Source organism: Doryrhamphus excisus, linkage group LG16 (genome assembly GCF_037039965.1).
Source record: "Doryrhamphus excisus strain RoL-2023G ecotype Guam linkage group LG16, RoL_Dexc_Guam_v1.1, whole genome shotgun sequence".
NCBI lineage: Eukaryota > Metazoa > Chordata > Actinopteri > Syngnathiformes > Syngnathidae > Doryrhamphus > Doryrhamphus excisus.
This window is the reverse complement of record NC_136372.1, coordinates 2,668,851-2,696,442: the sequence shown is the minus strand read 5'-3', so window position 1 is coordinate 2,696,442 and position 27,592 is coordinate 2,668,851. Positions and strand designations below refer to the sequence as shown.

The 27,592-nt window shown below is 40.2% G+C and overlaps 4 protein-coding genes across 7 annotated transcripts in view; 2 read left to right on the top strand and 2 right to left on the bottom strand.

Annotated features, from left to right (window-relative positions):
• The window catches only part of cacnb1 (calcium channel, voltage-dependent, beta 1 subunit), a 28,464-nt gene extending 26,973 nt beyond the window's left edge, over positions 1-1,491 (bottom strand). The window contains exon 1 of one of the 2 annotated variants that reach the window (XM_078797421.1): positions 1,082-1,491. In XM_078797421.1, the coding sequence (XP_078653547.1) occupies positions 1,082-1,171 (90 nt within the window). In that variant the 5' untranslated portion in view covers positions 1,172-1,491. The remainder of the gene's footprint in view (positions 1-1,081) is intronic. The other variant, XM_078797422.1, reaches the window with a different exon arrangement.
• Positions 1,492-1,663: 172 nt separating this feature from the next.
• Positions 1,664-27,592, bottom strand: part of gjc1 (gap junction protein gamma 1) — a 61,438-nt gene continuing 35,509 nt past the window's right edge. Inside the window, exons 2-4 of one of the 3 annotated variants that reach the window (XR_013630048.1) lie at positions 21,531-26,111; positions 6,308-6,379; positions 1,664-2,115 (exon numbers count right to left, since the gene is read on the bottom strand). Coding sequence is in view for 1 of the 3 variants with exons in the window: in XM_058049743.2 (XP_057905726.2) it covers positions 24,609-26,057 (1,449 nt within the window). In the remaining 2 variants the exon portion in view is untranslated. Of the gene's footprint in view, positions 2,116-6,307; positions 6,380-21,360; positions 26,351-27,592 lie in introns of those variants that run through there. The other 2 variants (XR_013630049.1, XM_058049743.2) reach the window with 2 other exon arrangements.
• On the top strand, positions 3,712-5,224 carry rpl19 (ribosomal protein L19). The gene is made up of 6 exons (XM_058048144.2): positions 3,712-3,765; positions 4,105-4,211; positions 4,445-4,567; positions 4,642-4,762; positions 4,846-4,956; positions 5,049-5,224. Exons 1-6 carry the CDS (start codon positions 3,761-3,763, stop codon positions 5,170-5,172), a joined length of 591 nt encoding a protein of 196 aa, XP_057904127.2. The 5' UTR covers positions 3,712-3,760; the 3' UTR covers positions 5,173-5,224.
• On the top strand, positions 10,168-17,148 carry st8sia6 (ST8 alpha-N-acetyl-neuraminide alpha-2,8-sialyltransferase 6). Its single transcript, XM_058048143.2, has 7 exons — positions 10,168-10,564; positions 14,686-14,760; positions 14,856-14,930; positions 15,037-15,181; positions 16,015-16,127; positions 16,204-16,296; positions 16,407-17,148. The coding sequence occupies exons 1-7, from the start codon at positions 10,476-10,478 to the stop codon at positions 16,882-16,884; spliced, it is 1,068 nt and encodes a 355-aa protein (XP_057904126.1). The 5' UTR covers positions 10,168-10,475; the 3' UTR covers positions 16,885-17,148.

Genomic DNA, 27,592 nt, shown 5'->3' with positions numbered 1-27,592 from the left:
TTGAATAATAAAATATAATCATATTTTTAAATTGAATTAATATAAATTACATGATTATAGTTTTAAATAGAATTATTATTCAAATTTACCTAATGTATTATAAAATAACAAAAAATAATATAATGAAAAATTATTTTAAAAAGTAATACTACATGATTAATAATTATATTACTATTAATAATTATATAACAGAATATTATGTTTAATATTAAAATATTAAAATGACCCTCTGTAGTTTGTTTTAAAATATAGTTATTTTTTTCTGAAATTAAATGTTATATTTAATTCAATATAATTAGAATTAATCAATGTACCCTCTAATGTAGCTATTTTTCATGTTATCAGTACAAATATTTTTAGAAAATCCTATGTATGCTTTTACTTTATAATTAAATATTAAATTATTAAAAATTTATCATATATAACAATACTTCATATTTGTATGATTATTATTCATAGCTCAAATTATTGGGATTTATTTTATTTTAGTCAAAAACATATAGTTGTAGACCACTGTAAACTATAATTGACAATATAGAGTTATAAAGAATTATTTTGTAACAATTATACAACTCAACTCATTATAATGTCCAGGTGTACCTAATGAAGTGGGCATGACTGCTGCAGCCTAATCAGAAGTTTTCATAACCTCTTGCTGTCTAAATAATAATAATAATAATAATAATACATAGAAGAATGCTAAGACAATAATGTTGCTGTGTAGTTAAACAAAGGCGTGGCTTTTCCACGCATCCAATGGCCAGCCTGCGTATACTGTGTACACAAACCCTGCTAATAAACAAGCAATTACCATCTTGTCACATAAGAATATTAATAATGATGATGCATTCTCATATATATATATATATATATACGTATATATAGTATATATATATATATGTGTGTGTTTTTTTTAAAGAACTTCCTCTTTAAGCGGTGATGAGAGAATCCGCTCATTGGGAAGCAAATGGAGCGAGTTGAGTGTCAGACAACCTGTTAATCTCCTCCATGACAACATTTCAATCTACGTGCTGCTGATGTACAATTATCTAACATGAATATGCCTTTTTTTTCATCTTACCTGTGATTGAGGATGGGGGTCGAACATGTCCATTTGGATCTCCTGGGTCGAGGTCGAAGGCGTCCTGGACATGCTACTTTTCTGTACCATTGATTTGTTAACTTTGTGTCCTCTCAAAAATATATATATGTATATTTTATATGTGTATGTGAATTTGTCAGTGACGTGTGTCTTTATGTTGGTGTCCACGGAGTCATCTTGTCGTCGTGTCCGTGGGGCTGCTGAGTGGAATGGCAACAGCTGCCGAGCTGATGAGAATGCTTGAGCGCCGGGTTTTGCTGGGCAAGTTACCCGAGAGTGTACGGTAGCACATCCGGTCGGCGCCTTCAAAATAAAAGCACATTATACAACGATATAGCGGTAAATAGCGTGGGCAAAGTGTTGTAATGTGAATTTACAGCTACACGTCAATAAAATAGTGAAAGTTATTTGATTTCAGGAGTTCAATCTAGACTAAAAAAAGACAAATTCAAGGATCAGGAAGTTGTGCAGTAGTTTGTAATACAGTATTCAACTTTTTGATTCCAAAAGTGTTTATTTTGATTTTTAGCTATTTGAATTAATCACAATTACTGAATAGAATGAAATGGAATACAACATGGGTTTTCATATTGTGGAGGATATAACACTAAACTAATTTTCATGAATTTTCTGCTCCCTCATATCCTCTCAGCATAGCAACTAACATTAACCTAACTAACTCTTTGTTTTTCTCAAGCTGCCGTGCCCGTCTCAGACTTTCAAACCCCCCTGGAATACACTCTTGATGTGGACAAACTGTGGTGTGTCGCCATCAAAATGCTTCCATACTTGCCATGCTTTTACTTTGAAGACGAGTAGCCAAATTCCGGTGGTACAGCCTTTTCTTGTGATGATGCGCTTTCTCTCCAGCCAGGCTCCAGCTGGGAGACAAGGAGGTCCACGCCCCGCCGAGCAGACCCCACCTTCACCCATCGATTGATGGGGGAACCACAGGAGGAGGAGGAGGAGTGCTGGGGGCAGACCCCATGATGGAGGCCTGAAGGTGGGACACACTGTGGGTGGAGGAATGGTGTTTACATATACTGTAAATGGATGACTATGTACACCTACACAATGTGCTTCCATTTAAAAGAGTAAACATACTTCATTTACTCACTTATTTTATTTTTTTAGTGATTATATGTATTATTATTTTTACAATACAAGTAGCTCGAAAGCAGGGAGTGTCCAAACAGTCCAAACGGCAAAGGAAGGTAGTAGACACATCCATGATTATATCCCACTGGGCTGTGTTTTGTTCCTGGGGGTTCCTGGTCTCTCTGCTGGGTTACTAAACAAACTCGCAGCAACTTCGGTCACATGATGCCGAATATGAATGTTTGCGATGCAATTTTGGAGAGTGAAAATGAGTCTATTACAAATCTTCAGTCTGCTCCGTTAGCAGCATGAATGGTGCCATGGCAACAGGCAAGGCTATTGAGATGATATCACAGCTCAAAACCTTCATCTCATTCTTATACTTTATTAACGCGGGTGGGCGATACTGCAAAGTGTGAGCAGAAATATGATATCAAGTAAATAGGCATACTTTTTACTTTTTTTTTTTTTAGATCATTGACTGAATTTTGCATTTAATTTTGTACAATTTTATTACAAATAATTGTATTTGTCATAATTGTAAGTCATAATTCAGGAGTTTTTTTGTTAAAGGTACTTATGTATGATTAATAGTTAGCATTTTCTGCCATCTTATCTTCCGTAGATCAGCGCCACCTGCTGCCCTGGAGGCAAACTTCCACTCCAATGCTAGCACCTGCTTTTCTATTGCAGCCTTTTGACACTTGGTGACCTTAAAATCCACCAGATGCATTCTCTCCTTCACATGGTTCTCAGCTGTCTCCCCCAGAGACCGAGATCAAACGTTTGTTCTTCTGCTTGAGGACCCCCCCCCCACACACACTTTAATTTTGCAGAGAGAAATTGTGATAATCTCGGTTATTTGTGGTGAAGGAGCACACGCAAAGACCAATGCTTCCAGCGTGCACTGTTGCCATGGCGATGCGAGAGATGCAATAACGGTATAGCCAACATCATAGGTACTGTGGACTTAATAAGCAGTCTACCACACATCTGCAGTCGTGGGTTTTGCAGTATTACACATTCTTTATATGATGAAACTAATTTTCCTCATTATGTTGTTAAGAAAGTAAAGTTATTATGTTCAGCACAGTTACCACATGCATGTTAGCAGCCATATGTTGCACCAATGCAAATTAATAATAAAGACAAAAATAAATTACCGAATTAATGATGTAAAATAGCTTTTTATTTGTATTTTTATTTAATTAATCTCACAGGTGGTGTAATAAGAGCACGCGAACGATTGCCCTCTACCGGTAAAAGAATACACTACACATCAGCGGCACCCACAATGCATCGCAACATGGTCGATACCATTGTGCCATTAAGGGGAGTCCGTTGAATATACTTATTAAAAAGTTAAAAACTCTACATCTAGATTTGTTTATATCTCTGGATTATAAGCTGTGTCAAGTTTGTGCGTGGCACTAATACTAGCAGCTGTGCTACGAGTTCTAAGAAAGTTTTTTTTTTCGTGTGCTAAAGTGGACTCTCCTCCATAATGGTACATTCCTGGACGTGGCCCGAAATCTTCCTTTTTCTATTGAAGTGGCAGCCATGAGGTAGGAACGCCGTCGACAGAGGACCAAAAAGACCCGATTTAACTGTCCAAATACACATTTCACACGTTCAAACATTTAAGTTAAAAGATAACACGACACGCTGCGGAGAAACCGAGTGTCATATACCGTCCAAACCCCAAAATGGATTGTTTAAACGCGGCTTCACGTCGCACGATGTAGCCCAAAGTAGCGGCCATGTTGTAAACCCTGCTAGCGAATTAGCAGCTAATATGCTACACATATGCTACATCTCCTTTAGCATGCATACTGACAGTGTGACAGTCGCTTGTATTTAGATATGGATTTTATAAGTTAGCGTTTTTGGTGTTGCTGTTTCAGCATGCTCAGGCTCCAGAAGAGGCTCGCCTCCAGCGTGCTGCGCTGCGGCAAGAAGAAGGTCTGGTTGGACCCCAATGAGACCAACGAGATCGCAAACGCTAACTCTCGTAAGTAGACCAAAAGTGACTTACATAAAGCACAATTTCATGTCAGGTGGGCAACTTAAGCTACCAATATGTATATTCTTATCTTTTGGTGATTAGTGTATAAAGCAGGTCCTATTAATGGAGCTAATAACCATGCAACATGCGGTCGCGCATGTAGTAATGATCATTGTCAACAGAGGGCGCTGTTGTACTGCTAATACTGCATACCTCATTCTCCTCCGTGTATTTTCTAGGCCAGCAGGTCCGTAAGCTGGTCAAGGATGGTCTCATCATCCGTAAGCCCGTCACGGTCCACTCCAGGGCCCGTTGCCGTAAGAATACGCTGGCCCGCCGCAAGGGAAGACACATGGGCATCGGTAAGTTTGTTGTATGACTAACGTGATTACAATTGAATGCAGTCATTCTTAGCGTCTTTTCCTGCCATGTTTAGGTAAGAGAAAGGGTACCGCCAACGCTCGTATGCCCGAGAAGCTGTCCTGGATGCGCCGCATGAGGATCCTGCGTCGTCTGCTGCGTCGCTACAGGGAGTCCAAGAAGATTGACAGGCACATGTAGGTTCATCGCTTAGAAACCGCAGATTTTTCAATGAGGTTTTGAATTGGAGAAGAAGAAACTTGATTGTTTGCCTATTTAGGTACCACAGCCTCTACTTGAGGGCCAAGGGTAACGTTTTCAAGAACAAGCGCATCCTCATGGAGCACATCCACAAACTGAAGGCCGACAAAGCTCGCAAGAAGCTCCTGTCGTAAGTTTCAAGCCTCGCTTTTCATGTTTGTGAGAAGACAAACTTGAGGTGAGCTCAGGTTAACTGAGGTTTTTGTCTTCGTGTCCCCTCAGCGATCAAGCTGAGGCTCGCCGTACCAAGACCAAGGAGGCCCGCAAGCGCAGAGAGGAGCGCCTCCTGGCCAAGAAGGAGGAGATCATGAAGAACTTGTCCAAGGAGGACGAGAGCAAGAAGTGATGGTGCTGCCCTGCCTGTGATGAGTGCTGACAATAAAAGTGTACAGAAAGACTCGCCACGCCTCGTCTGCTATTATTTCTGTGGTACGGCTTTGTTTGTGGTTAGCATGTCAGTCTTGCAGTCAGAAAATCCAGGCTTGAATCTCTGGGGTCAACTGGGATAGACTCCAGTACACTCATCCCCCAAATGATGGTCCATAAGCACAAATGCAAATTGTTAGCTATTAGCATTAGTATTTAATTTAAAGGCAAACCACAAAAACCCTCCAAGTTGGTCTTAAATGCAGGGCTAGAAGTTAGTCACATGACCACGCCCATTTAAGATGGTAACATTGACACTTTTTTTTTCCTATTGCACAAAATTCTCATTTGGTCATATGTTTTGACAGTAATTGTTTTGACGCACATTTGCTGCCATCTAGCGGCCGTAGCGAGTACATTCTACATAATTCAAGCAACCAATCATGACTCCAGTGCAATCCAATTGGATAATTAAACATTAAACTGAAGTGTGTTATTAAAATTTATTTTTTTAGGGTTGTCAAATTATTGAAATGTTTAATTAGATTAATTATGATTAATCATGTCTCACTATATCTGAAATATACAAATTTTTACAATATTTTTATTGAAAGAAATAAATTATAGGGCAGAATTATGTATATTTCTAGGTAATATTATTGTACAAAATTGCAGTAAAAAGTACTGAGCATTAAGGGTTACAAGGTGAGTGAAGAATATCTACTTATTGTTTTAATTTGTATTTCTGTTTTAGACCGACCTTTAAACAAGAACGCGTTATTTTTGACAGCCCTAGATTTTTAAAATTAATTTAAAAAAATGTTATTTCAATTATATAAATAAAGATTTAAAAGAAATATGTTTTCCTTCCATCTAAAACGGGCTATTGACGAATTGTTTTTTTTAATGTGTCTGTTCAAATCAATAAACGGCGTTAGGCTGTGATTGCTCCTCATCTGTCAATGAAAGTTCATTCCAACCACAGCAGGAGGCGTAAATAATTGACGGCCTTTGGTGAAGTGTTTGTTTTGGCCACGCCGGCAGGATTTGGATGCAGTTTGCTTGTTGGGTTCTCATTCAAACAACAGCAAACAGCCTTGGAGTCAATTTCTTACCTCATCACCATATTAGCGCTCTTCCTTGAAAGACACGACTCTTTCGGCTCCCAAACGACTCCTCGGTGAACACTGAAACGATACAACAGCAACAAAATATAAAATGTGTGTCGTATCAGGAATTGGTTGTGTCAGAATCACAGAATATTTGGACTTTATTCCCCTAATATTATAACTCCCCCACCCCCAACCTAGTTTTCAAAAAATGCCAACTTTATTTGTGTCCCCTGACTCCTTTCTAGGACAGAAACCCGCTGGTTTCAGGAGACCATCATGTCCTTGTAATGGAGCCGTAACTACTAGCATGACAAACACAATGCAAGGCTTAGTTACACCATAGCACGCTCGCACGGACGGGTCAGTGATGGCTTCTTTCAGTCTTTTCAATGCTTTCCCTTGTTCTGCACCTCAGGTGCCTGCAGAACACTGAACAGGCTAGGAGACATCTGACACGCTTGGGAGGTTTCTGCCCAGCTAGTCTAACTATCCCATCATCCTCTTCAGGTTAGCGAAATTGCTCATTGGCTAGGGTTACTCTTGGAGGGTAGGGTTTTGGTTAGGCCTAGGGTTAGCGCTTGGGGTTAGGATTGAGGTTAGGCCTAGGGTTAGTGCTTCAGGTTGGGGTTAGACCAAGGATTAGTGTTTGAGGTTAGGACTCGGGTTAGCGGTAAAGGTTGGGGTTGGACCTAGGGTTAGTGTTTGGGGTCAAGCTTAAGGTTAGGCCTAGGGTTAGTGGCGACGGATGGGATGAGACCTAGGATTAGTGTTTGGTGTTATGATTGAGGTTAGGCCTAGGGTTAGTTGTGAAGGTTAGGGTTAGACCTAGGCTTAATGTTTGAGGTTAGGTCTAGGGTTAGCGGTGAAGGTTGGGGTTAGACCTAGGATTAGTGTTTGGGGTTATGATTGAGGTTAGGCCTAGGGTTAGTTGTGAAGGTTAGGGTTAGACCTAGGCTTAATGTTTGAGGTTAGGTCTAGGGTTAGCGGTGAAGGTTGGGGTTAGACCTAGGATTAGTGTTTGGGGTCAGGCTTAAAGTTAGGCCTTGGGTTAGTGGTGACAGTTGGAGTTAGTTTTAAGGTTAGGTCTACGGTTAGTGGTCAAGGTTGGGATTAGTCCTAGCATTAGTGTTTGGGGTTATGATTGACGTTAGGCCTAGGGTTAGTTGTGAAGGCTGGGGTTAGACCTCGGATTAGTGTTTGGGATCAGGCTTAAGGTTAGGCCTAGGGTTACTGGTGAAGGTTAGGGTTAGACCTCGGATTAGTGTTTGAGGTTAGGTCTAGGGTTAGCGGTGAAGGTTGGTGTTAGACCGAGGATTAGTGTTTGGGGTCAGGCTTAAAGTTAGGCCTTGGGTTAGTGGTGACAGTTGGGGTTAGACCTAGGATTAGTGTTTGAAGTCAGGCTTAAGGTTAGGTCTACGGTTGGTGGTCAAGGTTGGGATTAGACCTAGGATTAGTGTTTGAGGTTATGATTGAGGTTAGGCCTATGGTTAGTGGTGAAGGTTGGGGTTAGACCTAGGATTAGTGTTTGAAGTCAGGCTTAAGGTTAGGCCTTGGGTTAGTGGTGAAGGTTACAGATAGACCTAGGATTAGTCTTTGAGGTTAGGTCTAAGGTTAGTGGTGAAGGTTGGGGTTAGACCTAGAATTAGTGTTTGGGGTCAGGCTTAAGGTTAGGCCTTGGGTTAGTGGTGACAGTTGGGGTTAGTCTTAAGGTCAGGTCTACGGTTGGTGGTCAAGGTTGGGGTTAGACCTAGGATTAGTATTTGGGGTTAGGCTTAAAGTTAGGTCTACGGTTAGTGGTCAAGGTTGGGATTAGACCTAGGATTAGTGTTTGGGGTTATGATTGAGGTTAGGCCTAGGGTTAGTGGTGACAGTTGGCGTTAGACCTAGGATTAGTGTTTGGGGTTAGGCTTAAAGTTAGACCTAGGGTTAGTGGTGAAGATTGGGGTTAGTGTCAAGGTTGGGGTTAGGCCTAGGCTTAGCGCTTCAAGTTGGGGTTAGACCTAGGATTAGTGTTTGAGGTTAGGTTTGAGGTTAGCCCTCAGGTTAGTGGTGCAGGTTGGGGTTAGACCTAGGATTAGTGTTTAGGGTTAGGCTTAAGGTTAGGCCTAGGGTTAATTGTACAGGTTGGGGTTAGTATCAGGGTGAATTTTTGCCTTGGGCTACAACAGACAGCAGAATGACCTCTTGTGGTTAGGGTTGGGATTAAGTCTAATTTTAGTGTTCAGGGTTAGGTGTTGCCCAAGCGGTTCTGTGATGACTTGCCAATGTCTTATTTAGCCTGAGGAAATGTGCGTAATAATTGTGCACACCTTGATACGGAGTATGGATGTATGGGCCACGCCCTCCTCCATGACACGTCAGCAGATACGCTTGACCTCACCAAGCATCCGACTTATACAGCTCCAGCTTTGAGCGGAACAATATGGAGAATTAGAAGTTGCGTACATCATTCTCCAAATGTCACGTTTGTTGACAAAATATGTCAAGCTAGTATTGATGTTGTGTATTTTGCTGCAGGGTACAACCCACATTGCGGAACAAAGCAGTTGGAAATGTGAGATACTTCTTTTGTTTGCACTGTTGGACAAGATGATGTTGTAAAAAAAAAAAAAACTCCTTTATGCACCCCCCCCCCTTTTCCTGTTTGTTATCATTTGTTGTCGCCGTACGGTTTTTATTCTTATGTGTGGTGGAAGTGGGAGTTGCCATGAGAAACTGATGTTTCGTGGCAGCAAACTTATGATCTTTGATTTATTACGTCACTCGGAGAAACAGGCAGACAACTTCCTCTTTTTTTTTTTTTTTTTTTTGGCATGATGTTTTTTTCCCCGAGACTCGTGTGTATCGTCACAACTCGGCTGATGATTTGCATGCCAACTGTTGTTTGCTCTTCTGCTGCACAGACAGTCCCCCAACCTTCCCGCAAAGATGATAGACAAGGCGAAGCAAAGATTGCGGGTTGACAAAAACCCCCTTTCATAGCAGACGAAAGACTTCCTGTCCAAAGGAGTAGCGTTAGGGTTAGGATTTAAGTTCAATTTAAACCTAAAACCAAGACAATATTGCACATTTTGAATTTATTAATGGATGACAATAAAGGGATGGATGATTCTTTCTTAGTTGGACCTGGATTGGTGATGGATTGGGTCTACAAATGTTTCCTTTTCAGAGAAACGAAAGTTAAAATAAGGACATGCTTTATGTGCTTTCCCCCAGATGTTGTAAAAATAAAGAAAACAAAAAAAAACAGCAAAAATCAGCAGTAATCTTACAAGATTAATATATTTTAATAATAAAAGCATGAAAAAAAATAACATTGTTTGGTAGAATTTGACTCATTTCAGAATATTTACTAATAATACTACTAAAACAAATACTACTAGAAATGATATACCTTGAAATATGATGCAAAACTGAACTGTCTGCTGTAAACAAGACCCTGTCTGGTTCCCATTAGCTGCCTGCTAGCCTAAAGATTCTTTTTTTTTTTTTTTTACAAGCATCTGTCAGGGTTGTGCTTCCTCTTTCCTGATTTTAGCTCTCGTTTCCGCTCTGCACGGGAGGAGACGACCCCCCCCCCCCGTTTCGGCCCAGTCCCTCACAGGTCGTCGTCGCCAGCAAGACTTAACGCAGGGTAAATTTGGGAGGTGTGCTTTAGTGTCCTCAACCTTGAATTAGGTCCCTCTTGTAAACATGTTTCCCCAGGAGGCTAATTCAGTCCAGGCCACTCGTGTTACCGCCTCCTCCTGGTGCCAAGGGGGGGTTGGGAAGAGGGGGGGGTGTATGGCTCATCGCGGAATATGGACCAAGACGGGAGGAGGATCCTTAAGTCAGGCGGCTTTTTTTTTTTTTTTTTTTTTTTTTTTTTAACAGGAGGCGGAGACCGGACAGGAGCTTTTTAGCTTTGGGAGGACAGCCGAGGAGCAGGATTGTGAATTTTGCGACTTAACGGGAGACACCAGAAAAGTTGAAAAGAAGAAGCACGGAGGTGACAGGCTGACACCGGTAGGGAGGGAAGGAAGGAAGGAAGGAGGAGCCAGAGCGGAGAGAGAGATAGATAGATAGATAGGAAACATGAAAGCCGATGGACGTCGGTCGACTGGAGGTGTGTTAGCCTGAAACAAGAGAGCACCCGGCGGCACAAGAGAACCCGGGCGAGGCGGCGGAGAGCATGAGTTCGGGCTTGTCCTTCATGATCGCTCTCTTCTGCTTGGGGAGCCTGCTGACCATCGTCACCTGGTACGTGGTCGACGATGACAGGTACGTGTACTCGGACCTTCGTACTTCTTCGTACTTTTTTTTTTGTTTGTTTGTTGCCGAAGTCTGCTACTTGCCGCCCCAAATACTCTTTGAAATATTCGCTGAGACCTTGAAAAGGTCGCAAGTCTTTGCTAGAACTGACACAGCAAACTCATCCAGTCGGGTTTGTCCTTTGTTGTTAGTGTTTACATGTAGTATTGTAGTATATCATTGTAGTATATCATCTTAAAAGATGAGTATCAAGTTATGGACAATATTAAAGGCCATACAAGAATGAATGAGACCAAATCCAAACCCGACTAAGCGGGTATAGTTTGTTGGTTAATCATTCATTCATTCATTTTCTACCGCTTTTCCTCACAAGGGTCGCAAGGGGTGCTGGAGCCTATCCCAGCCGTACACCCTGGACTGGTGGCCAGCCAATCACAGGGCACATATAGACAAACAACCATTCACACTCACATTCATACCTATGGACAATTTGGAGTCGCTAATTAACCTAGCATGTTTTTTTGAAATGTGGGAGGAAACCGGAATACCCGGCGAAAACCCACGGGGAGAACATGCAAACTCCTCACAGAGATCGCCGAGGGTGGGATTGAACCCTTGTCTCCTAGCTGTGAGGTCTGCGCGCTAACCACTCAACCACCGCGCAGCTCCCAAATTCATTATATTACTCTTAAAAGATTGTTGTCAAGTTATGTACATTATTAAAGGCCATACAAGAATGAATGAGACCAAATTCAAACCCGACTAGGCGGGTGTAGTTTGTTGGTTAATCAGGTAATGCTAATTGTATGCTAACTGTCTGTGTTGTGACAAATCCAAAGTTGTGAATGCAATGGCATCAGCTGACAAGTTACGCATCGACAGTAGGGCCGATTTCGATATTGAGGGCTGAAAAAAAGCTGACGGTCGATAACCGATACAGGGTTAAACGCTGATCGTATGCTAGCAGCCTTTTTTTTTTTTTACTGTTTGCGTTTATTCATGTGACTTTGACAAACAGAAAGTCATGTATGCAATGACATCAGCTGACAACTTGTGTATTGAAAGACGTTTCAGTGACGAGCGACACCAATGACAAACCCGACGAGGCGGGTACAACCTTTTTTTGGGAGGATGGGACAATGCTGATAATTTATATGCTGCAGTTGCTTTGAGTGATGGTTCAAGTGACAAAAATCATGTAAACCTTTTGTAATCAAGCGTAAAATCATTGATATAATGATAAATTCCTGTACGTCTTGACTGGCTAGACGGGCATGGTGTGTTGCTTCCTAAGAAACTGATGACAAAGCTGAATTTTCCTAATCCATGGATGAAGAATGAACTGATGACTTAGATGTATTCTATACATGATTTCACTCTGAAAAGGTAATACGAGGACGAGGGAGACCAATGACACACCCGACTAGGCAAGTATACAGTTGTTAGTTAATGGGAAAATGCTGACAGTCACATGCTAATAGTCTTTGAATTTTTACAGCCGGCATCAACACGAATCTGTTCAGATCAGCGATGGGTAGAATAGAGGACCGTGGGACTAAGTCAGACAGGGAAAACTGTAGAACTGAAGAACTTAGAACATCAAGACATAAACCAGACCAATCCCAATGGGCACACCCGACTATAATTAGCTTACTAAAGGATGCCTTCTAACTTTAATTGTAAGATTACAAAATAAAATCACAAACGTCGACACTGGTGAGCATCTGACAAATCGCGATATCGCCAAGACGGAACGCCACTTCAGGCAAAGCACTTGGGAGCGCTAACTGCAAAATCTATGTCAACTTAAATGGAGGACAAGAGGAAGCCAAAAGTACTTAAATACATCAAAGATGTCAGATTAAAGACATCAAAGAAATCCAGAAATATACAAAAAAAATGCGCCTGGAAATTATTCCAATATAAATCAATAAATAAATATAAATATAAATCAATATTTATAATTAAAAAAAATATTTATTCCCTTTCCTTAACACTGCATAAGGTTTTTAGTGTCATTATTTAAACTGCTATTTGCTTCTTGTTTTTTTTTTTATTTTATTTCCTACAGGAAGTGGGAAAAAAAGTGTGAACAAGTAAAAGTGAGGGTGTGAATGAAAATAAATATAAATCAATATATTTATAATTAAAAAAAATATTTATTCCCTTTCCTTAACACTGCATAAGGTTTTTAGTGTCATTATTTAAGCTGCTATTTGCTTCTTGTTTTTTATTTTAATTTTATTTCCTACAGGAAGTGGAAAAAAAAGTGTGAACAAGTAAAAGTGAGGGTGTGAATGAAAATAAATATAAATCAATATATTTATAATTAAAAAAAATATTTATTCCCTTTCCTTAACACTGCATAAGGTTTTTAGTGTCATTATTTAAACTGCTATTTGCTTCTTGTTTTTTTTATTTTATTTCCTACAGGAAGTGGAAAAAAAGTGTGAACAAGTAAAAGTGAGGGTGTGATTGAAAATAAATATAAATCAATATATTTATAATTAAAAAAATTATGTATTCCCTTTCCTTAACACTGCATAAGGTTTTTAGTGTCATTATTTAAACTGCTATTTGCTTCTTGTTTTTTTTTTTTTTTATTTCCTACAGGAAGTGGAAAAAAAGTGTGAACAAGTAAAAGTGAGGGTGTGATTGAAAATAAATATAAATCAATATATTTATAATTAAAAAAATATGTATTCCCTTTCCTTAACACTGCATAAGGTTTTTAGTGTCATTATTTAAACTGCTATTTGCTTCTTGTTTTTTTTTTATTTTATTTCCTACAGGAAGTGGGAAAAAAAGTGTGAACAAGTAAAAGTGAGGGTGTGAATGTATGATCGATAACAGACACTGGGGGAGGGGTCGGACTAAATATGAGCTCTATAAGCATAAAAGCCTGACCCATTTAAAAAAACAACAACTGCCACATAGATAGATAGAGTCAGGTGAAAAGGAGGACAGGATAAAAAGATAAAAAGCTAAGTGTGTGATCGTGACAATGAAGTACAAATAATCTGATAAGATAGAAGGAAAGAGATGACTTTAGGACTTGAACTCGGAGATGACATTGCGGGGATGGGCCAACAATGACAAAGAGATATCTGTCAAGCCGGTGATCAACAAAAGCAAATATTATCTTAGCATCGGAAAGCTTTTTGGGGTATCAAATGTTACTATTGTGTATTGTACTGTGTGATGGTCTGAAGGGGAGTGCCATTAAAACGGTCAAACATTACCAACAGTATCATGAGGAAGCACAGCCTTTTATTTTCACTCACAAAGGAGCAAAAGTCAAAAAGGGCTGCTATGGATGGGAACATTTCAATGAGCGTTATATGCTAAATTAATAAATGTGTGTAAAAGTGCATACATTTGAAAATATAGTAAAATAAAAAAATGTAATTTCATACAATGGTTGCACCAGAATTTTTTTGTATTAATATTAATATTTAATTAATATTTAAAAATGAATTTTTTTCTCATTATTATGACAGAAAAATCTTAGCTTTTAATTTAGTGAGTTAAATGATTATAATACGTGTATTTTTAAATGAATAAAATCATTATTCCCCAGAAAAGTATTACCTTTTAAATTAGTGAACTAAATGACCATTTTTTAAAATCATATATGGATATGTTTTTAAATTTACAGTATATTTAATTACCATTACAAATGCCCATTTTCCTTATACCTCATAAAATATGAGCAAAAAAATGAGCTAAATCCTTATTTTTAATATTTACAATATATGTGTATATTTGTAATGAACTAACCAATATACAGTAATTATAAATGGCATATGTATATATTTTTTGTATATTTTTTATTTACAGTATATTGAATAAATGGTCATTTTCTCATTATCAGAGAACAAAGCAAAACAAAAATATACCTGATATAATACATATTTATTTTTAATGCCATTTTTCATGATTATTAGTAGTACCGTTTGTTTGTTTTTCTCGCCTGGGGGGGGGCATATGCCTCCAACAAATAACTGCGGGCCAACTGCGGGCCGTTGGTGATTGGAGGTGAAGTCAAGGAAAAGAACATTGAGAGTAAAACGAGTGTCGTGTATCGTGTGGACTCGTTTCACTCCTTTTGTCGTCTTTTGTGTCCACAGCGTGGTGGCCTCTCACAAACCGCCCCCTCAAAAGAAAAGTTCCCCTAAGCCTTCTGCGCTTTGTAAAGGCTGCAGGTGAGTGCAAATGGAAGTCACCTCTTTGTTTGCCCTGTCATTCTTTCACGTCACACACACTCTTTACTGTGTGTGTGTGTGTGTGTGTGTCACAGGGAACTGATTGACAACGTGCTAAAGCGCCACTCTCAAACCTGGAAGAGGAACGATGAGAATTACCGCACGTTTACGTGAGTGCTGACCCACAAATGGAAAAAAACCAGACGGGCAGGTGACGTGACGTGATGGACACGCGTGTGTGTGTGTGTGTGTGTGTGCTCGTGTGTGTATCTGCAGCGCCAAGCTGAGCCGCTCGTGTCGGGGCTACGACAAGGCCATCATCACGCAGGGCAACACCCCCGTGGGGACCAAGATCCAGTACGATGGGGAAAAGTCCAGGACGCTACAGGTCACCCCCGCCATTTTCAAAACATTCATTAAGGTACAAAGACGCGCTTCACTTCCTGATATCACATATTAGAAATTATAATTATGATCATTTCTACATGCTTTATGTTGATCTAATAATTATACCAAGAAGTTGACTTTATCATGTAATATCAGAATTATTATATATATTTCTGATATAAGAAAACATGTATTTAGAAACATTTATGAATCTTATATTAATAAAATATTTAATTTCAATTAATTATAATTTTAAATATTATTATTAGTATTATTTTTATTTTCAAAAATTATAAATAATACATGTATAACATAAAAACATTTTTTTAATGAATGAAATAATATTTATATAGTTTGTCATGTTAAATATTAATTAATACTAACATAATAATGTTTGATAATAATACATGAATAATGTATTTATAGTATGACAAAATTATTATGCAAAATAAATACAGTATATAATATGTTAGTAATATAAAATAGTATAAACAGTATAATAATTCTGAAAATATTTCATATTTAATTATTTTTTTTTAGATTTAATTTAATTTTTTTTATTTAATTATTAATTAATTATTAATTTAATATATTATATTTAGAATATATATATGGTAGTATTAGTGTTAATTTTAATATTTAATATATTATATTTATAATATACATATATAATATTTAATATTGTAATAATGCAATATAACATGATTGAATAATAAGCTAAACCATTTATTGGGATCATCAACAGTATAAGATATAACATCAAATTAGAATAAAATGTATTCCTGTAAGTAGATGACCTTTAACCCCGAACATGCCTGTCTAACCTCCGAGGTCATGACCTTGACAGCTGCCGACCTTGCTTTCCAGGAGCATCCGTTCTCCAACAGGACGTTTGACACGTGCGCCGTGGTCGGCAACGGCGGCATCCTGATGGACAGCGGCTGCGGGAAGATGATCGACTCGGCTCAGTTTGTGATGAGGTGAGTCTGCCGCCGTTTTATGCTCTTAAACGCCACGCAGGAAGTGGTCGTGACCGTGTTTTCGCTGCCGCTTCAGGTGCAATCTGCCGCCTTTGAACGACGAGTACAGCACGCACGTGGGCGTCAAGACGGACCTCGTGACGGCTAACCCGAGCATCCTCAAAGAAAAGTGAGTGCACACACTTGTTTTTGTTGTTCCGCCATTACTGTAGTCCATAACTGTCCCCCATCAAACGTGCTCGCCGTTAGCTATTGTTACCTAGCCTGTTATTTCGGCAGGTACGGCTCCCTGATGGGACGACGCCGCGACTTTGTGGAGAGTCTTCAAAGCTACGGAAAATCCCTCATCCTCCTTCCCGCCTTCTCCTACGGCATCAACACGCCGCTGTCCATGCGCGTCTCCTACACCGTCGAGGACTTCGGCAGCTCGGCACGACCCGTTTTCTTCAACCCGGAATACCTCCGCAATCTCTCCCAGTTCTGGTCCAACAACGGCTTGAAATCGCACCGCCTCAGCACGGGCATCATGATGGCCAGCATGGCGCTGGAGGCGTGCGCCAATGTGCATCTGTACGGCTTCTGGCCCTTCAGCAACCACCCGCACGGACTTTACACGCTCACCAACCACTACTACGACGACAGGAAAGTCAACGCCAAGTTCCACGCCATGCCGGTGGAGTTTGACATGCTGCTGAAGCTGCACACTCAGGGCGTGCTACGGCTTCACTTAGGGGACTGTCACAGCGAGGAAAAGTAGTCCCCGAAAAAAAGGACCACCCGTGTGACTGACTTTGCACTGAATACCAAAGACTTTTAAAAGGTTATTTATTATCCAGCTGGAGTCTGGACGTTTCAAAGGAGAAGCCATTTTGGGGGCCTTAGGGAGGTTTGATGCCGTGCCTTGCTGTTGCAAGTGAATGTAACTGAATAATAATAATAATAATCATGTCCGCCATTGTTTACATGCTCCACAAACACCAGCACGTATACTGTAGTGTAATATGTCTTTTTTTTTTTTAATCAAATTTTTTATTCCTAACACGAGACGGGTGATGGGTTTCGATCACTGCGACCGCTGCTGGAAGCTAGCGTGTCTTAGCTGACAAGAACAGCGAGTATTAGCGCCACACTGGGAAAAGAAATAAATATTATATGATGAAGTTAGAAATAAAGATGCGACACAAGTCTCAACAGTCAGGATTTTCCGAGGAAAAAATGCAAATTTACAAGAATAAAGTTATAATTATATAATACAACAATAATACAACAAAACCCTCAAAATAGGAGCGTCACATTCAAATTTTCTATCAGTTTTTTTTGTTTTTTTTTAAAAAGCGTAAGTACTCACATAATATGTTTGTAATTTTGCAAGAAAAAAAATCCTAAGAGTATATGGGATTTTGTGGGGATAAATATAATATAGCAAAATTTGAGAATTTTGTGCTTAAAAAGCAAAGTCATAATTTTGCGACAAAGTGTTGGGAGAATATTGGAGGATTTTTGGGGTTAAAATGTTTAAGAGACTGAATAATATAATAATTTTTTTTTTTTAAGCGGAAGTATTCACATAATATGTTTGTAATTTTGCAAGAAAAAAATCCTATTAAGAGTATATAACATTGGGATTTTATGGGGATAAATATAATATATAACAAAATTTGAGAAGGTTTTTGTGCTTAAAAAGCAAAGTCATAATTTTGCGACAAAGTGTTGGGAGAATATTGGATGATTTTTGGGGTTAAAATGTTTGAATAAGAGACTGAATAATATAATAAAAATTAAAAAAAAAAGCGGAAGTATTCACATGATATGTTAGTATTTTTGCAAGAAAAAAACATTGGGATTTTAAGGGGATAAATATAATATTTAACACAATTTGAGAAGGTTTTTGTCCTTAAAAAGCAAAGTCATAATTTTGCGACAAAGTGTTGGGAGAATATTGGAGGATTTTTGGGGTTAAAATGTTTGAATAAGAGACCGAATAATATACTAAAAATTAATAAGCACAAGAAAAACTTTAAAAATACTAAAGTCTTTAATACATAGAAAAAAAAAGTCTTATGTACCAGAATAAAAAAAATAAAGATACAATAATGAATAAAAAATATGAGGGAAAAAGCCTCAGTGTGGCTCTAATACTCTTTGGTTGAAAATGGTACTTTTCAAAATGCAGATAACTTTGACTTTGGGGGTGGGTGGAACTTTGACTTAGGGATGGGGTTGGGGGGGGGGGGTTGTTGGAACGACAACTTTGACTTGAGCACTTTTGGGTTAATTTGTGTGGGTCCTGTGTAGCGACTCAGTAAACTCGCTGTCATTCTTTGACTTCCTCCTGTTGTTCCACTACTTCTTGAGAAGTACTGCAAGATCTGCGGTAAGTGCTGTACTGACGTGTACTGACGTGCAGTGACATGCACGATAACAATCATTCACTTTCGTCGTCATCCACGCCCGCCCACGCTGCTGCGGCGCCAAGGATCATTTATGGCTTTAACGTCTCCTTCAGGGATACTTTGGCTTCAAACATGTGTGATCAACTCCCGAGCCACTGTTTTTCTTCTGTGAATGTAAAATGTTTTCTGCTGATGATTTGCAGTACAATTGAATAAATATTTGTCTTTAAAAAATACTCTGGGTTATTTTACTTGTTTAGAAGCGTAGCAGGGCTCGGAGAAGCCATGATACCAGATCGAATAGGAAAGATTTAGCATAAAGGGAAATATAGAAATGGGCACAGTAGCGAGCCCTGAGGGACTCCGTTTCCTTCATTTGGCCTTGACAAGAACCTAGTACGCGATAGGTATATCGCATATTATATATCATAACATTGTATATTTCTGCGATCAGAAAACATGTATTTCATAATATCTAATGATAAATATATGCATAATAACATCCCACATATACATGTTCTTTATATCATAAAATAATAAACTATTTAATTATAGCCTTTTAATATTAAATGGTAATAGCAGTAATATATATAATCATAATTAATATTTATTATGTTATTATTTTTGTTTACTTAAATATACTATTTAATTTAAATTTGCTATCATTTAAAAAGATTCTAATTACTAAAAAATACAATATATAATTATTATATAAAACAATACAGTACATATAAACAAAACATTTGTGAATGTAATATTAATCCAATATCTAATAATTTAAATGCATCCTAATTATTTTATTAGAGATTATTATGATGATTATTATTTTCAAAATTAGAAAACATATCAAATACTACATGTATTAACATATTAAAACTTTAAAATTAAATAACTCTTATTAGGTTATATCATGTTATTATTAAATAATACTAACCATAATAATGCATCATAATATAGTAACACATATTAATAATGTACATAGTCCCATGTATAATATGACAAAAGTATTCTGCATATTAATAAATACAGTATATAACACACGACTAATATTAAATAATTATGACTATATGTGCATATACTGTGTGTGTATAGAGTACAGTATTTAACAGTATTTTATAATATTTCACTATAGGTGGTAATACATTAGCATTACCTAATAGTGATATAACAATTATAATACATTATAAAATAATGTACATGCAGTATATTATATCATCAATGTTGGAGAATTGATAATAACATCTAATATACAGAGAAATAGAAATGGGTATAGTAATGAGCCCTGGGGGACGCAATCCTTTCATTTGTGTGAAAGGACTATTTCGATAACTTGAGGAAAAGATGGGAAAAAATAATAATATTTGACAGAAGCAGGAAGCAAAGGAGACATCATCTTCTTCTTCTTCTTCTACATCCTGGTCTCATATGGCGATCCTAGTTTAACCCCTGCATGTTCAGCTGTGATATCCACCCATGAATGTACCTTCCACCTCACCAGGTTTCCTCTGCAGGCATCACGCATGGACTGGATCAGACATGCAAGCATCTGGACTGCTCGGGGGAGGGGGGGGGGGGGGGTTCAACTAACTAGACTCAGAGTCCTTCAGACAGGACGGGATGACTTTTGTAAGTCGTCTCTAAAAAAGCAGCGCCGAGTCATTAACTGCCATGTAATGTTTGTTTATCTCCTGAGAGAGAAGAAGCAAAGCCCGCTGCCACAAGCTAGCCACGCAGCACAGCGCTCAGGGGATTTTGGCACGGACCTCGTCGGACTATCCAGCTGCAGCACTCGGTTCTGTCCCAGTGGCCAGCGGCCTCTCCGGGGAACACTTAAGCAGTTCAGAAAGCCGCAAAACATGCTTTTGCGGTTTGGGAAGTGGAACAGTCTGTCGCTAAGAGGCAAAGCTCATTCACATAAGTGTCTACTCTATGAAAATTGATAAAAAGGCTATCATTAGCATGCTAGCGATGCTAACATACTAATGTTGTCATAATAACACCTAGCATGATAGTAGTAAATGTTCGTATGTGTCTACCCATGACAGTCACGAAAATGATAGTGTGCTAATGTTATCATGCTATCAATGCGACGTATGCAATGTTACCTATAAAAGCTACCTATAAAAATAGCTCAAAATGCTACTGTACCTTGCTAGCAATGCTAGTGTTAACATTCTAACACCTAGTATAATAGTGCTAAGTGTTTGTAAAGTGCCTACTTTTGTAAATGCTAAAAATGTTAATGTAATTATGTTAGCATGCAAATGTAACATTAGCAGGCTAACACCTAACATGTTAACACTAAGTATTTGCTTAAGTTCACATTAATACATTTTTTCAATGCCAGTATGCACATTAGCAATGGTAACATAACGTTAGCATGCTAACAACTACTGTAAAATTGTTAAGTGTTCATATAAGTGTCTACCTGATGAAAATGGACAAAATACGACAATGATATCGTAAGCATGCTAGCAACGCTAACATGCTAATGTTACCGCCTAGCAAGATAGTGCCTTCCCATGAAAACGGCTAAAGATGCTACTATGATAATGTTATCATGTTAGAGACGCTAATGTTAGCATGACAGTAGTATTTATATGCGTCTACCCATGACAATCTCAAAACGATAGAATGCTAATGTTATCATGCTATCAATGTTAACTTTAACATGCTAACACCTAGCACTCCACCTAGCGCAATGTACAAAGAAAGCTACCTATAAAATAGCTAAAAATGCTACAACACTGATGCCGCCTTGCTAGCAATGCTAACATGCATTGATAACACCTAGCATGAAGTGTTCATAAAAGTGTCCGTCCCTAAAATCAGCTAAAAAATATACTATGATAACGTTAGTATGTTACATTGCAAAAAAAATAAAAATAAAAATAAAGAAAAACGCATACAGAAGTAGAACACAAGAGATATGGTCTCAAGAGATATGGTGAATGATATGAATGGCGTGTGGCGATACATCACCGGGAAAAACAAGTTTGCTGTGTCTTACCTGCTCAGATGATCCACTGCTGCATCATCGGAATCTTTTTGTAAAAATTCACTGAGGTTCTTGGCTTCTTCTTTCATTTTTCGCTTTTCTTTTCTTTGCTTCTGACTTGTTGACAAACGGTGTCGCACGCTTATTGTCGCATTTTTATGATCGAATAGTGTCAGACCGAACCATTCGTGCATTAGGGGTGGTAGGGGGATTCTTGACTCTATTTTTGAAGAAAATAAAGGCAAAAAAAAAACCCCAAAAATAATGTTCTATGTCTATTTTTGTATATCTTTTTGTCATCTCTGGTACCTGTTTTAAATTTTCATTCAATTATTGAACTTTTCCCCCTCTGGAATCATTGAAATACCCCCCAAAAATAGAACGAACACCAATCTAACAAATCAAACGCACAATCATTTCTTAGGCAATTTCATTTTATTTATTTTTTTTATTTTTTACGAAAATAGGTCTTTTAACATGCAACCTCAATTTTTACCCATGACAGAATGCTAAAAAAACACCTGTGATCAAATGGATTTACATGTATTTTTAAAGGCATAGAAAAAACACGACTGTTTGTTTTCTTTTTAATGAATGGTCACACGGGCGGCTATCTTCAGACACGTAAGGGGGAAACAACGCAGCCCGGCACCCTAAGAACACACCATATTGTTTTTAACACACAAGCTGCCCCAACCTGTTGCTCTTGTGTCAACGTCGGCTTATTACAAAATAAACACGGCACAATATTGCTTGGCAGCAACCATAATTTCTGTGATTGTTTATTGGCGCTGACATCTTTGTGATAACAGGTGCTCCACCTGAAATGTGGCATAGTTGGGAGGCGTGGAGGGCCTTATCGCTAATCTGATATCAGCACACAAAAAAAACGATCACGGCCATTTATCTTCATCTTGTTCACACGGAGATAACGTAGAAAAAACAATATGCATTAAGCAGGAATCAAGTAAGTTTCAACTTCCCATAGCCGACTCGCTGAAGTCATTGAAATGAGAAACAGCGCCCCCGCTGGCCACAGCCGAGAACTGCACTCAGATTTGTTGTCTCAGATTGACTCTGAATACAAGTCATGTTGACAGCTTGTATATTCAAAGTTTAAGCGACATACTTTGGCGGGCCGGATGTGGCCCCCGGACCGTAGTTTGCCCACCCTGTGCTACTGCTTTGGAGCATATCAATCCCACACAAATGGACCAAATTTGAGGGTTCATGGATTAACAGAGATTTGTGGGGGGGGGGGGAAATCGACTTTAGCCATGTTGTACTGAGCAGCCAGGACACAGACATATGCAAATACTTACTTATGTTGCAAAAATATCGGATGGCATATTTTGTGTCTGGGAAATGTTTTGTTGCACAGTGCTTCTTTTTCATAGCAATAGGTTCCATTTCCTGCTCTATGGTTATCATCACAAAAAAATCCCCCCCGAAAAAAGCAAAACGCCTCAACCATGTTCGCTGAAGGAGGATGATTTTTATGCCTGATAGGTGAGTTTTTTGACAATAACCTATTCATAACTAACAATATAATTGTATTGTAACCGATTCTATGGTTATTATCACATTTTGGTACCCTGCTGTTGTGGGGGTGCCAAGGCAAAAGTAGAATACACTGAGGTCTCAAAAGATATGATGACGTCTCACATGTTTTTTTTAATGAGCGTCCAGGACAGAGTCGTGTGTTTCTTCCTGTTCTATGGTTATCGTCATCATTTTTTTCAACAGTGCCCTTGCGTAAAAACAAAGTGTTGGACAAGTTTCCTTTCTTTCTTAGTCACCCAGCAGATGAAAGAGAAGGGTAAAAACACAAACACACAAATAAATAACAACACTTAAGGGTCATTCCTTCGACCCCCGTTTCCATGACAACAGAGACAAATCTCACTCCCGAGCCGGCATCACCTGCTTCTCTCTACGTTGTATGCATTGAAACAGGACCGGATGTTTTTTTTTTTTTTTTTCTCGAAGTGAGATCAGCCTCGTGTTTGTTGGGTGCAGCCCGCTTTAGCACGCCACCGCGTCGCCACTATACAAACACAAGCAGCTCGTTTGGGCGCATTCTGACCATGTGGGTCGCCTTTTAGCCCCCAGTTGAAAACCGCTCTCAGTACATTAGCCCCAAGTCTGCCTTTTTTTCTTTTCTTTATAAAAATATACTATGTCATTTCACATTATTATTATTTTCTTTTTTAAATAACACTTGAAAGGCAATTTAAAACACCATAAATACACACAGTTAATTCCATTAAAAAAAACAGGGACAAAAAAAGGCATATTTCGTATAAAAATTCAAATAAAATCCCGATTCTGAAACGCAATACAATACAATGAGTTTTACAAAAGGGTTGGTCACCACCGCGTAGGCGTTTCAAACATGGCCTTGGCATTCCAAAGCTTCACTCACATGAGTGGAAAACCTTAAAATCTTGGCACTGACACACAAACAGTGTTTGGTCTCATAGTTTTTTTTTTTAAATGGCTTTGAACCTTCGTCAACTAATGGGAAGACTTTAAGATCCATCCATCACAGCTGCTGGATGCAGGAAGCATATATATATGTGTGTATGTGTTTGTGTATGTATGTTATGTTGCAATACGCACGGCGCCCACCAGAGGGCGGCAACGGCTCAACAACAGTGAGAAGCCCAACATTAAAGTTGAGGATGCACCATGTTCTTTTGGGACACAGGAACAACAATGAAAAAAAACACACACACACACACACACACACACATAAGACATATTGTACCATAAGGTGAGACAGGAAACAGGAAGTCATTTCTCTTATTGCATGTCATCGTTTTTTGCAACTGGGTAGTCTTTGCAAAGGAAATGAGCCGAATTGTGTGTTCCCGTTCGACAAGGCAGACAATGAGGGTGGCTTTAGGACCCCGGGGGTGGGGGTAGGGGGGGTACAAGACAAACCGTCTTCTGTTTTTCAAGTTTGACCGCGACCGCCCAGACAAAGCGCCAGCTGCATGGTCGCGTACACAATCTTGTCCAGCTTGCAGGATTCAGAAAGGCACGGCGGTGTGTGGCGTGGCGTGGCGGTAGGGGGGGGGGGCGGGGTCAAATCCATACAGAGGGTTTTCCCTCCCCTGATTTGCTGCTGCTGCTGTTGCTGCTGCTGCCGCCGCCGCTGCTTCCTCCCTTGCCGTGCTTGAGTCTGTGCTTGCGTTCCTTCTGAGGCTGCGGCTGCGGCTGGATGATGATGTTGCTCTGGGGTTTGTCGTCCTGGTTGTCTGCCAGCGTCTCCTCGGCCCGGTGCTGCTGACTGTAGGCCTGGATGGCGGCCTCCAGCTGCTCGTGGGCCTGCTGGATCATGTCCTTGTTGAGGGCCACGCGGGCCTCGCCCCCCGTGGGGAAGTTGTCCTCGTTGCTGCCGAACTGCTGCTGCTCCTCCTGCGCGATGTTGGCGCGGTTCTGCTTGCACGCCATTTTAGCGTTGCTGAGGTCGGTGTACGGCATCTGCTCGGGTTTCACTACGATGTTGTACCCCGGCGGCGCCGACGGCGTATTCCATGAGAACGGGTAGCCGACGTAATCGGCGGGTCCGTCTCCGCCGTCACCACCTTCAGAACCTGCTTCCGGACCCGCGCCTCCAACCGAACCCTCGCCGCCCACGTTGGTTCCCAGCAAACCCAGCTGGTACTCGTCGTCCTGAGGCGGGCATCGGCGGCGGCGTAGGATGTCGCAAATGGACCCGATTCCCAAGTGAAGCATCTCCCAGACGTTGAGCGTCAGACACAGCACGGTGACGCCGTACATGATACGCAGGAAGATGGTTTTCTCGGTGGGCCGGGACACAAAGCAGTCCACGCTGTGGGGGCAAGGTTTCCCCGAGCACACGAACACGGGCGTCACGCGGAAACCGTACAGCAAGTATTGACCCGTAAGGAAGCCCGCCTCCAGAACGGTGCGCGTCACCAACTGCAGAACGTAGACCCGCATCAGACCCTCATCCCGGATTCGCTTGCGACCGTCGTGGCGGATCTTAGGTCTGGGTGTGGGTTGGAGCGGATCCCGGGGTCTTTTCGGTGGCTCGATTTCTGGGACCTCGTAGATCATTGGATCGTCCTCGCGGTCCTCCTCGGTTTCCTCGATTCCCCGGTGCTGCCGCGCCCCGAAGCAGATCTTCCTGGGTTTCCTGTGCGTGTAGCCCACGCCTGCGGTTCTCACGGCAGCAGAACCGACTCCTCCCTTGGCTTCGTCTAATCTCGCAATCTTGTTGACGGCGTAGCCCATGTACATGAGAGACGGCATGGCCACCAGGATGATCTGGAAAACCCAGAAGCGGACGTGGGAAAGCGGGGCGAAGGCGTCGTAGCAGACGTTCTCGCAGCCCGGCTGCCCCGAGTTGCACACGAACTTGCTCTGCTCGTCGTAGTAGATGGACTCTCCCCCGACGGCTGTGAGGACGATGCGGAAAACGATGAGCACGGTGAGCCACAGCTTCCCCACGAAGGTGGAGTGGTTGTGGATCTCCTCCAGCAGCCGCGTGAGGAAGCTCCAGCTCATGGTGTCGCTGGACAGTGGGGCAGACAGTGTCCCTCTCTCAACTGCTCACAGACTCTGGACGGGGAAAGGGACGGAAAGATGGCAGCAGCGTGAATACACAGAGAAGGATTTAATAAGCTTTGCTTCTTCCTACTCCTTTTGGAAATGTGGAAATGTGAACTGATTATGTGATGCACTCAATTGTAATCTGATGCATGTTGTAATGAAATTAAACCATTACCATTACCAGCCAGTAGATGGCAGTAATACACATTAGAATGTGTGGGCGCCAAGTGGTGGCTATAAGGCAGGGGTCTCAAACTCAAAATTCTGGCCGAGACTGGGCCGCATCAGGTTTTCCAAAAAAAAAAAATCGCATTTATTAAAAACAGAAAAATGAATAAATTTTGCTTTGGTTCCGATTTTCTACAATAAAAGCTCTGATAAAACATTCCACTGTTCTCAAATATCTTACTTTTTATTTTACACAAAATAAGATGAAAAATAAATAAACTAATTAAGAATAGAGAAAATCAATCAGTAATAAATAAATAAATATAATAATAATAATAAAACGGCAAATAATAAAAACTTAAGAAACCACATATAGTTGGTGGGTAGACAAATTATTTTTTTCATATTAAAATGAACAAAGCATTATTAGAGCCCTGTAGACATGACAAAACACGACTATAGTCACATTTATACTCTTTTTATTTACAACATATTGCGCAACTGCAGGGTCTTGAGACACATGCTAACTCGCAAACTAGAGCGCTAGCGACCTAAACGGTAGCCTTCAAGTTATTTCCTTTTAAACTTAAATAGCCAAAAACTTACCACTTCCACACAGATAGGGAGGATAACTATTAACAGTTATTTAACCTTTAACATGAACATGAATCAAACGTAATCATTTTTTCTGGGTACATGATACCATACGGCATCCATATCAAACATTAAACTTTCATATCAAGGCGGGGGGCCTCAAACTAGTGGCCGGCGGGCCACATTTGGCCCGCGGGCGGCGGGTTTAAGACCCCTGACGTAGACCAAATTTCACTCAAAAACCAGGAGGCATCTCGAAAGAACACCTTTAATCCCGGAAAATCTCTCTAAACTTGCCTATGCTAGCCAAATAGCACGAGGAATATCTATCGACTGGAGTCATGTGACATTCAAAATCAAATGTATTAGTATGATTTTTGTCTTGTAGCGTGTGTAACATGTAGACAATATGTACAGTATAGTGTAGGATGGTTAGCATTTAGCATGTAGCACACGCAACCTCTATCGCTAACATAATTCATCCTCAGTGACAGGAAGTGCATGTGAGGTGTAAAAGTGATGGATTACGAGGAGTAGCCCCGCTGGGGGGGGGGACTGTGGGGGGTGAGGGGGGGAATACTAGCGAGCAGATGTTGTAATGCAGCCAGCCCTGTTTAATGCTCACTAACATTAAACTTTCATATCAAGGCGGGGGGCCTCAAACTAGTGTCCTGCGTGCCACATTTGGCCCGCGGGCCGCGTGTTTGAGACCCCCTGTTATAAGGGTT